General features: G+C 33.4%; 2 protein-coding genes across 3 annotated transcripts in view; both read left to right on the plus strand.

The window, feature by feature from the left end:
* Positions 1-7,057, plus strand: part of LOC116337687 (M-phase inducer phosphatase-like) — a 117,038-nt gene extending 109,981 nt beyond the window's left edge. The window contains exons 1-4 of one of the 2 annotated variants that reach the window (XM_031762452.1): positions 1,225-1,798; positions 4,733-5,580; positions 5,690-6,038; positions 6,165-7,057. In XM_031762452.1, the coding sequence (XP_031618312.1) occupies positions 1,746-1,798; positions 4,733-5,580; positions 5,690-6,038; positions 6,165-6,447 (1,533 nt within the window). In that variant the 5' untranslated portion in view covers positions 1,225-1,745 and the 3' untranslated portion in view covers positions 6,448-7,057. Of the gene's footprint in view, positions 1-1,224; positions 1,799-4,732; positions 5,581-5,689; positions 6,039-6,164 lie in introns of those variants that run through there. The other variant, XM_031762451.1, reaches the window with a different exon arrangement.
* Positions 7,058-9,006: 1,949 nt separating this feature from the next.
* LOC116337495 (protein vreteno) lies at positions 9,007-11,966 on the plus strand. The gene is made up of 8 exons (XM_031762100.1): positions 9,007-9,318; positions 9,396-9,572; positions 9,656-9,847; positions 9,996-10,044; positions 10,104-10,871; positions 10,942-11,156; positions 11,210-11,415; positions 11,479-11,966. Exons 1-8 carry the CDS (start codon positions 9,113-9,115, stop codon positions 11,631-11,633), a joined length of 1,968 nt encoding a protein of 655 aa, XP_031617960.1. The 5' UTR covers positions 9,007-9,112; the 3' UTR covers positions 11,634-11,966.
* Positions 11,967-12,082: the final 116 nt, after the last annotated feature.

A 12,082-nucleotide genomic window follows, 5' to 3' on the forward strand; every position in this document is an offset into this window, starting at 1 on the left:
AGGTCACGCTTGCTTGAACTTAATTTTCTCCCGTCTTCCATTGCGGCATCGTATGCAGAACGTGCCTTCCTCTTTTCTCTTTTACAGCTTCACTTCGTATAACAAATGAGATAGCAAATCAGTATTTCACAATCTACTTTCCGTGCGGACACACAAATACACATACAATCGGCCCTTCGAAGATCGTGCACACAAGACTACTTAAAACGGTCCATTAGAACAGAAAATCATTTTGCTCTACTCTTTTTCATGTGTTCGCTTTTTTGGGTATTTCAGCATTTTTGTTAGAAGAAGATTTTGAAGCGTTGATGCGTTCAAATTGTAGTACACCGCATGCAATCTTTCTATTTCGTTCTTTCTTAGTGGACAATTTCTTTTGCACGCGTTTAACACACATCATTAGGATAGCATCCGTTCATTCAATACATGTTTACTTCATACCGAAATGTCAAAAACATAGACATCGATGTGCTCATACGAAGGAATCACTGTCGCGCCGTTTTCTATATATATGAATGTATTCCCGCGAATTTTTATCACTTTACAACAAAAATGTATAATGTAATTCAGCCGAGAAAAAAAAATGAAATAGAATATGAAATTGAGTCCATCATTTATTTCATTTTCTTCTATTAAATTTAACTTCAATGAACGAATTTCCATTAATAGCATTCGTTGAACTTAAATAAAAACAAAAAACTTTTTTCGCTCAAAAGTACGATCGATGCCTAAAATGTGTCATTCGGTGTATGTATTGGTCGATCCCTTGCATAGTGGTGTCATTATACACTGAACTAAGTTCATTAGATATGTTCGTCTATTTGTGTTCATGTGTGTGACATGGTGCATGTGTGCGTATGTCGACTCTTTTGGTAACGATATACATATGAGTATTGGTAAACGAACGAGCGGCAAAACTACATTTGGTATTCGATTTTTCTCGTGTCCGTTTTACACTGTATACTGGTACGGCTATGCTGCCACACTGTACAATGCGCAATGTAAGTCGTTCACATACACACACGGTGAGTTGCTTGAACCTTTGAAACGAAAACATACAACCCCGACACAAGTAATCCGTAGTATTGTGTTGTCTTGTGCGCGCTCCTTGTAGGCTCAATGCGTAAACGGTGAAATGGTATGGTGGTGGGGACACTCATAAGTCGCAATGAATCGATAAAAGTAAGCAACGCTATGTGACTTAAATCAGTTGAGTTTGGTTCGTCGTCATCGATGTTTAGATAGTATTTTGCTCACACGCATATCAAACATTACAATTCATAAAATAGAACATCTGCAATTTGATCAACACCCCGAACAAAATGAACATTTTTTTAAATAGAAATTTTATACATAATAGATGAAATATAAATATAGAAAAATTAAAATCGCAATGTTCTAGCAAATAATTAAATGAAAAAAAAAATTTAAAAGTGCAAGGATTTGTCCGAACAGTGGATAATGAAATTCCTGTAATTGTATAATATGGAAGTGTGTTTAAACGAGAGAAAATTAGACTTTTGATTCTATATTTTTTTTCTTCTTCATGTTCGAATATCGTGTGTTTATAAATTTGTGAATTGAATTAGTTGAATCTAATTCAAAGTGTATAATAGATTTTGTTTGACGAACTTGAAACTCATGTACGGACACTGCAACTGATCATTCAGTTTGACTTCAGTCTAGCTAAATAAAAAGTCCTTTCGCCCTTTATTTTATTTTGTTTAACGAAAAATCCATTCAAAATGTTGTGGGAAAATATAAGTGAAGAAAACTGTGCTGTCTATGAATGTACAAGGTAATTATTGATGAATTTCCGTATCCATTAGTAGATTTGAAATTCATTGAATGTGCAAGCAATATAATGAAGATGGTCTCACACAGAAGAATGTTTTAATTGAAAACAATCGAAAACGTGAACATCATTCGTTTATTTGGAATAACATTCTTTGTCAAATCGATCATGAGATCATCTACACACTAGTTTGAAAATAGCTTGTTTTTCTGTTTGGTTTTAAATCAGTTTGCAATCACTGTGTATGTGTGTGTATTTTTTAATTCATTCAATATGCATGTTCAAATTGGTATTAAGAAGATGAAAAAAAAAAAAACTGAAAGAATACTATAAATTGGTGTAGGTCATGAGTGCGCAAATTGGACGTTGTCTTTTTCTATCTCTCTCTCACACACACAAACACTTCACTTCACTTTCTGCGTATATTTGTGTTAAATGATTAACGTCTTGAAATTCGTGTTCGTTTATTCTTTCAAGTGCCGTGAAAATTAGAATATCTATTCCGACAAACGAAAATCACGGCGCCGTTTTCTTCCGCAAACCAGTTGGTAAAATGCAAAACGAAATGCTAAGTGTTAATTGTGTAATTGGTTCATTTACAACTTAATCATAATTGTTCTTTGCGCAAAAAGCCCTTTGCCTTTCACAACATTCATTTTTCTTTCATTTTACGCGCGCGAAAGACAACAATCAACTTCTCGTTGAAAGTGAAACACCTGAAATATTCTACCGAAAGTTTTGCTGACCATTGGCTTCTTTTTTTTAAGCATTGAATGTTCCATGTTCAAATTAGTCGGCCAGTTCTTTTAATATGTCTGCATGCTATATGCATTATTTTCCATGGTAATGCTTTGTGTATTATAGACACTAGACGGATTAGAGTTTTTAACCTCGGTGTACATATGAAAAAAAAAAAACTAATCGCATCACACATATCACATCGCGCTCTCGTACGCTACGATCAAAATCATTCAATCTTTTTATGGTCTTCTTTCGTTGACTCTTGTCCAGAATGTGTGGAACGTCGTTATAAAAATGAAATGAAAATGAAGTTGAAAGAGAGATAGAGAAAAAAGCGATGATCTGAAATGAAATCAGGCTCAAGGTAAAAGTGAAGAATATCTTGTGTTGGATTCTTTTATTCTCTCTTTTTTTTTTGTTATCTTCTGTATTCTTCGTGAATTTTATTTATGTTTGTGGGTTTCTCGGCATAAGCGTACAATTTGATCGTCATGCCATTTCATTTTCATCTCTGTCTTGCTCAGCATCATCGAAAAGCAGCACTCTCATTTGTTCTTTACACTGCCTCTTTTGAGTATATATTTTTCTTCTTCTGTATTCACTTTTTTTTTTGTTCAATTCTGATTCCTTCGATTCGTTTATTTTCTCATTCTCATCTCATAATCGTACACACAAACACACAATGTATTCCTTGTGAATGCAGTGATTTTTGTTTGGATTCTCAATCAAAAGCACTTTTTTTATATGTATATAAATAATACTACGTATTGTGTTTATGTATGCATAAAAAAAAATCTTACTGGCACATATCAGTTCTTATTGTGAACGATGAACAATCTGAATTTTTGTATGAACATGAAAAATCGAATATGATCGGAATGCTCTCTGTGTTACACATAATATTGGTAATTTTGATGATGACGATTGATAAACAAAATCATTCAGCGTGTGAGACATCAATATGAAATTCAGTATTTATTTGTTGACACAGCGAATATGTGGCCAATTTTCAAACTGCTGTTGGATGTGACACAGTTGAATGAATTGGCGCGTGAGCGCGCGAAATAAAAATAAGTCAACAAATTATACTCGATGCATAAACAGAGAACAGAAGTAGTGGTAAAATGTGAATATGTGCGCACACCTTTGCGTGCAGCAGGATCCAATTTATAAGAGTATGCTCCTTGTTTGCTCATTTGTACTCGAAGCACACAACAGACGAGCAGAACAACGAAAGAAAAAAAACAATTACTGTTTTTCTATCGACAGATAGAAAAGATAGTAATTCATTAATTAACATTTCTTCCATCTTATGAGTGTAGACAGAGACACGGAGAGAGAGAGAAAGAGAGAGCACTTAAGCCATTTGAGTTCAAATGCGATGTGTACATATGTCAATATGCATTTTTCTGATCGTAGAAAGAGAGAATGTGTAAAAATAGAATGCTTCCCCTAGTCTATGGCAGTAGATATAAAAGCAATATCAAAATGTACAGATGTAGAATTCTCTGTGTGTTTTTTTTTTGGTAAAATGCGCAAGGGGTCTTAACTACGATCTCTCACACTGTCTATGTATTTGTGTGCGTACATATATGTATGTGCACATTTTGTAGTGTTTATTTTGTATGCACTTTTCAATTTCGAGCCGAAAAACATAACAAACAACATAAATTGTATGTTGTATAATGTTAATGCAAGCGAACGAAACGAAACGAGCAAGCATCAAACATACATACGTACATGCTGACTCACATACAATGTGGTGGTACACCAACACATGCATTCAACCCTCCGACATAATTCTTCCGTGCGTAGCGATCGTTTGGGCAGACTAAACAATTTAATAGACACACATACGGACTCTGACCGAAGAATACATGTCGTGCTCGTATGTACGATATATATATATTTTCTTCTCTTCATTTTTAACTTTTTCTTTTTCACTATATTTTTTATTTTCGTCTTTCATGCAACATTTGTTGCTGCACACGTAGCTGAAAACTTATGTGTGTAAAAATAACATTGAATAAGGATTGCCGGCATGAAATGTGTGAAACTGCATTGAATAAGAATGAACAACAACATAGTTTTTGAATGTTTCTTCATTTTCTTAGAGACTATTGTATGCATAAGATTTTACTATTGTTTTCGAATGAATCTAATTTTTTTCTTTCTTTTATTTTATTTCGTTTACAGCCTTATTACAAATGCCTTGACCATCAATTCAAACGGCATGTCGTCACGGGGACGACGACTTGATATCGCTCCATTGAATTTTGACGATTCATCAAATTCCCCCGTTAAAATGTCATCCGAAGAAATGTCATTGTACTCGGGCAATACACCACAAGGAAGCCCCCGACCATGCTCGATAAGCTCATGCCTTGAAATGGGACTGTTGTCACCATTACGTGAAAATGAAATTATCGAAGAGCGTCACGATTTCGATTTCAATTCAATGGATTCGGGTTTTAGTAATAATGGTTGCAAAATATTCACATTTGTTCAACCAAATGCATTGCCACCAAAACCATCACCGCCAAAAAATGTGCGCACATCACCAAAATCAATAAGCTGCTTCCGTTCATACAATAGCCTGTCGTCGGATTCAATGGAATCAATGGACGATGATTGCATGGATTTACTTGATATGGAATCAATGGATGATAATGCACAATTGCCAACATCATTTAATTCAATAATTAGCGGTAATATTAAATCAACCACCACAAGCACATCGATTACACAAACAACAACGCCCGTTTTTCGGCGATGTCTTAGCATGACCGATGGTAATGTTAATCGTGGACCATGTACACCAGATTCATTGAAAACCATACCAGAAATGGAATCAAAGTGCAATGGCATCATTAAAACATTTAAGCGACCAGAACCACCAACCATTGGTAGCCCAATTCAAAGTAAACGTTATAAGCAAAGCGGAGAAGACAAAGAAAATTCAAATGAATTGCCAATTACACGGCCGGTTTTACGAAAATCAATGTCAATGAACGATGACCTCATCATGAACGCATTATCACGATGTAAGTATTCATAGACGAACAATTTTTTTTAAATTTTATTCTAGTTTTGATACGATCTTTTCAACATGAAAACTAATCATTCGTTGTTTTGTTTTTCTTCTCTCAATAGCATCATCCGAACCACATTTGATCGGTGACTTTAGTCGGCCATTCTGTTTGCCACTGACCTTCGAAGGACGTCACAGTGACTTGAAATCAATTTCAGTGCACACAATGGCCGAGCTGTTGCGTGGCGAATACAAAGAATCGGTAGCTTCATTTAAAGTCATCGACTGTCGATATCCATATGAATTCGAAGGTGGACACATTCGTGGTGCACAGAATTTATACACACAAGATCTTATTTTGACCGAACTAGTGAACTCAAAGACTGATACACCCAAACTTGTTTCGGATGAACCAATGCGAAACATTATCGTATTCCATTGTGAATTCTCATCGGAACGAGGACCTAAATTGTAAGTGATTACCATTATTTCAATGAGCAAAATGCAAAATTTAGTACCACAAGTGTTGAGCATATGAGCTCCAATGATTCCGACATGATTACTAATGAATCATTTTCTTTTTGTTCTATTTTACAGATCTCGTTTCTTACGCAACAACGATAGATCACGCAATGAGCATGTATACCCAGCGCTACACTATCCAGAGATCTATTTGTTGCATGGTGGCTACAAAGATTTCTTCGAAAAATATCCAGAGCTCTGTGATCCAATTAACTACCGTCAAATGTTGGATCCAAATTTTTCAAGTGATTACCGTCAATTTCGTGCAAAATCAAAGAGCTGGAATGGCGATCAAAAAACAGCCGGACGATCGACAAATCGCTTGGTTAAAACGAAATCACGAAATCTTATTTACTGAAGCGATATTTTCTACCGGCGTTGAATTGAATATGCTTAAAATGCATGCTCAAATCAAATGCAATCGGATCAGTAGTTCATAGTGTTTAGAATCACACTTTAAAAGGCAAATGCGACAGACAGAGCTCCTAAACGGGCACCAGTTAGAAACAATTTAAAAAAAACGATTGATAAACGTCAGATGGAAAGACTCTTTGATTCTTCCAATATTCAATGGCTTTTTCAACGAATTTTTTTTTATTTTTAAATGTTAGAAGAAAGAAAGAGAAAACGAAAAAAGTTTTATTTAATTTTAATCTGTGATTTAGTCCATAGATTTTTGCACGTAAAAATTTACTTTAAATAAAACAATTGACGTGAATTAAATTGTGAATTTACGTTATACAATCTAATCCGAAAAAGCCATGAATGGAACAAGATAAATATAGTTATAATGCCAGAGCACGAAGAACAAACGACTGTAAATAATCGATGTAAATTGCTTAAGTTAAATCGAAGAAATCTATATGTAATGTTTATTAAAAAAAAAATTTATAGCAATTTCTGAATGGGAACAAAACCAACAATTAATTATTATCATTATTAATTAAATTAAAAATTCATAAAATTTAGTGCAAAAGACAGTATAGAGAATGAAAAAATACATAGGAGAAAGAGAAAAGACACTGAATATAAAACAATCCAAAATTAAATTAAATTATATAAAAGAAGAATTCTTTCTTACATCGCAGTAAAGTCAATTGAAAATAGAATTTTATCGTCACAAAATGTTTAAAGCTCAACAATACAAAATAGTCGGCAATCGCTTGTTAACCAAATTGAACAACATAGATTTTAGCTATTTCGACAAAGTGCAAACCAAATCAATAAATTTCTTTATCAATAAAAATCTCACCCATTTCCATTGTTCAAATTAACAAACAAAAATTTAATAATTACTATCTTTTCAATCATGACACGGTAATGCAAAAAAAAAAATAGAGAGAATAAAACAAAAAATCATTTCAATTTTCTGATGAAATACAATAACAAATTTATATCGGTCTTTTCAATTTTATATTGTATGAATATATGGCATATATATTATTTCGGCACACATCAATTCGTAGTTATACTACTGAATATTTTGCATTGTTTTTTTTTTTTTTTTTTTGTTTTCGAGTGTGTTTACAAACGTGTGTTCATTTTATAGTCGTGTGTGACATTTTGATTTTCCTCTACATTGTGAATGATTTCATGTATTTAAAATGATGTCCTCGGATACTTGGAACGTTTCATAGAACGAAATGGCAAGAGGTCTTAATTTCTGAAATCTTTCACATATGTTTTTTTTTAATCTTTTGACTGCAACAAAAATATGACAAAACCAAAATTATACTCTAAATAACAATTGAAACAAAATTAATTATGGCTCCTATGGAGCCGAACATTATTATTCTATTTGATGAGATGGGCATTGTTTTCTTAAGACATTTACAAACATGTTTGAAGAATGCAAACTAAAATGCAGAAAACAAACCAGTTCACATCAATTGAATCCACTATCACTAAGAAATTATCGATGATGAATTATCGATCTATCTAATTGAATATTTAGATAAATATATAAAATAAATTTGAATGAAAAACTTAACACTCGGATTATTTTTTACGTCTAACTTTTTCTTTATGGTCATTTGACCTTTGACACTGAACAGATATGATGAACGAAATTTTCACTAGCGGAACCTACAACATTTATTTTTATTATGATATTCTCTTATTTCATATGACATTGCGGAGAGAGTTTAACTTTCAAATGGCCACCGCATAGTTCAAAAATAACTTCAGTGCAATATGACTGATGAATTTTATTTAACAAAACCATGGAACATACCATAAAGAACTAAAAAAACTTTTATCTGCTTATGAGTTCTTCATTTTTGGGTAAATCGGAGAGAAGGAACTGTAGTGAATTTTAACGGAATATCTGATGAGACCAAATATGCTGGGTAACAAATATTTTTCGTCAACTTCGAACCGTGTATGAACTGCTGATGTTGTAACTTTTCATCAAAATTAGAGTGGAAAGATAATTTTTTTTCGATTCCAATGATGAAATGGTGATTTCTGGGTTATAGAGTAATTTTTTATATTATTACTTGCAATATTCTTCATCGCACCAACATAAATTGCTAAAACTAGGTAAATTTCCAAAATTGATCATAGAAATCCAAACGAATTCCAATTCGAATTTGAGTTCCACACATATTCTTCTGTTTCGTTTGTGGAACTCCAATCCAATGCATTTGTATGCTGAAATGCTTTCATGTACTTAATTGAGCTTTTGGATACTTAACATTAGCCGCATTATATGGAGGATATAAATAAACGGAATTTCATTAAAATTAATATAAACTTTTAACATATTTACTTCGAAAAAAAAATCCAATTAAAACGTAATAATAATTCATTTTCATGCATTAAATTCCGTGAATGATTGACCACACTTTGAGTGACGATCAACGATGAAAATACTTTACAGAATGTGCTTTGGATTCTGTCAAACGAAGCTGCTGTCAAACACAAACCATTCTACGAATCTACTGTTGTATAAACATTTGAACACAACGGACTAAAAACGTGCTTGCACAGCAAAAAGAAAAAAGAAAATTTGGTGAACAAACATGGAATTCGAAGAAGATCAATGGGAACTTCCAGAAAAGTTTTCCTATGATGAGCGGCGCAAACATGACAAAGTGATTTTGAAGAACATCCCACCAGGTTTTACTGACGATGGTATAATTAGTATGTGCCAACAATACGGACAAGTGAAACATTTTAATCGACCAAACGGTGCATTATTTGCATTTGTTCAATATGAATCATCTGCGTAAGTAACAAAACCAAAATTAATCTGTTCCAATCACTGGTGAAATATTCATTATTTGACATCGGTTTTCATAACAGTGAAGTCGAAAATATATTGCGTCGTTTCAATGATGACAATGAATCACTGCCGATTATCGTGGAACATGCCCGAGAAAAAGAACCTGTTCGAAATCAAGACGATTATGATTTTCTGAACGCACCGGCTTTACTCAATGACGATACTCCATTGCGAAATGTGCTTGAATTGAGCAAAAGGTAACGAATTCAAAATGTGAACGAATTTGTTTTAGTTGTGAATGTATTGTTGTTAAAGACAGGAAATATTTTTTTTTCCCCAGAAAAGTCCAAGGACCATTTGCTGATCCAACAGCAATAAGTCGTGAATCACTGATTCAAGGTAAAGACTATCGAAATATCATGCTCAAAGTGGTTGACAAATCAAAATGTTACCACTGGGACTCAAATATCGAAGCACATGTCGATTACGAATCGGAAAATGGATATAAAATTGTTCATGGTCGCGCGATTTTGTAAGTCAGCGAATTTATTTGTTCTTTTTCGTCAGCGAGTTTTGCTTAAATTATAAAGATCAAGCTAGTTTCTCTTAAAATGAGACATTTTCTTGCATATTTCAATTGGATCTAAAGCGATTTCTTTTTATTATGTTTTTGCGTTTAGAAAATCAAGTTCTCTTGCACCAAGTAAAGCTGATAATTCATTAAAAAAGGTAAAGAAATTTTTGTTCTCAAACACAATCGTCAACTCTAATAAAATATTCTTAATTAGAAACCATTCATCTTCAAGTCGGATTCAATTGACTATGGCATTGTGCAATGTGAAAATGATTCATATGCGTCTGACAAAAAATGCAAGCAATGCAATAAAAATTACTGTACACTCAATTGTCATGCGATCAGTTGTAAGAAGCCAGACAAACTTGATGAAACAGGGCCATCAAAATCGCCTTCAATTTTTGATTTTACGATTAAATCCGAACCGATTATGAAAACGGTAAAATTGACAGCTGTCATAAATCATCGTTTGGTGTTTGTTCGGCCGGCCGAAGATGATCAAGAAACAGCATTTGCACAGTTGCTGAACGATACGGTGAAATGTGCGATCAACGCTGAAACCTACAAAAGTTTGCCATCAATTGCATCTCTAGTTTTGGCCAAATACGATTACTATCAACGTGCGCTAGTCTTAAAACATATCAACGACACCGAAGTGGCCGTTGCGTTCATTGATTTTGGTAACATTGAAACTCGACCATACAGTGAATTAAAAGTGATGCCAAGCGATCTGCAAAAACGAAAACCTTTCGCAACAAAGATTCACTTAAGCAAAATCAACGAAGATCTCATGAACGAACAGGCATTAAGGTGCTTGTACAATTTGATGATGCACGACATTGAATTAAAAATCAAAAAAGAAATGGTTGACGAAAATCCTTTGTACGAATTGAAAGCACCGGATAATTGGGTCAATCAAATGGTGAATGATTGGAATACTGATGGCATCGATATACCAAAAATCAAAGATATTTCATGTCGGGTATTCACAAAATCGATTAATAAAATAATAAACACATTCCAATTCTAAATGATTGGTTCTTTTTTTGTAGATATTTTCAACAGATGCATCGGAGCGATTCGAAAGACCGATCAAATTGGCGGAAATGTCAGGCAAAGAAGTGATTATTATGGATAATTCACAAATAATTGTAAATTATATATCATTCCTTGCGGTTGATGATTTGAACGAATTCCTGCAAAATGAGCGACGAATTCAAAACATTTCCAACTATCTGTTTACAGTAGAAAAAAGTTATACACCAAGGTAAGATATTTCTAATTGACAAACTGACATTTGTTTAATAGAAACAATTTCAGGACCGATGAATATTGTGTGGTTCGGTATAAAGGTCGATGGTATCGTGCTGAATGTGTTGAAATTTGCTACGATGGCTTCGCAACAATGCGCTTCATTGATTATGGCATGATGCAATTGATTGAAATCAACGATATTCGTGGAATACCAGACGCATTGGTATTCAAATCAATCACAATGACGGACATCGATTGCTTCCCAGATCATGGTAAGATTTATTTTCACAACTTCACCTTGAATTGATCGCTAAGAACACTTTTTTTTTCATCAGGCGTAATGTCGTTTGAAGAAACCAGCGAATTGAAGAAAGTGTATCAAGTAGAATCGCATCATCGTATCCAGCGAATGGAAAAGCGTACGGAAATCGATAAAAATGGCGAAAATAGTGACACCATATATGCATGGCTAGAATCATGTCCACAATAAATCGAATCAAAGTCAGCGACCTTAAATTTCAATTTCTACTTTTGTATTTCCATAATATATTGATTTAACTATAAGTATTCAACTGACTTGAATTTATATGAAACGTACAAAAGATCGACGTATTAAGATTAAAATCATGTGATTACAAATTCGATCCATAATCATTTCCATTGAAAACCAAAAATAAAACACAGAAAATTAAAATGTAAGTCAATGATAAGAACAACTCATAGTGTTAATAAGAATGCAATGAAAATGTATCAAGGTAGTTTTTTATTCGGCAGCCTTTGAAAACACTACTGAAAAAAAAAAAATTCTCGAGTGAAAAAAAAACTTAAACAAAATGTGCCTATAATGTACATCAAAATGTGCATTTAAAACAATAGCTTATTATCTTTACTAAACTTATCACAAATGACTATGCCAGACAATCATATCGATTCTGTGCA

Source organism: Contarinia nasturtii, unplaced genomic scaffold (assembly GCF_009176525.2).
Source record: "Contarinia nasturtii isolate CC-2019 unplaced genomic scaffold, AAFC_CNas_1.1 Cnas_scaffold_285, whole genome shotgun sequence".
Taxonomy (NCBI): domain Eukaryota; kingdom Metazoa; phylum Arthropoda; class Insecta; order Diptera; family Cecidomyiidae; genus Contarinia; species Contarinia nasturtii.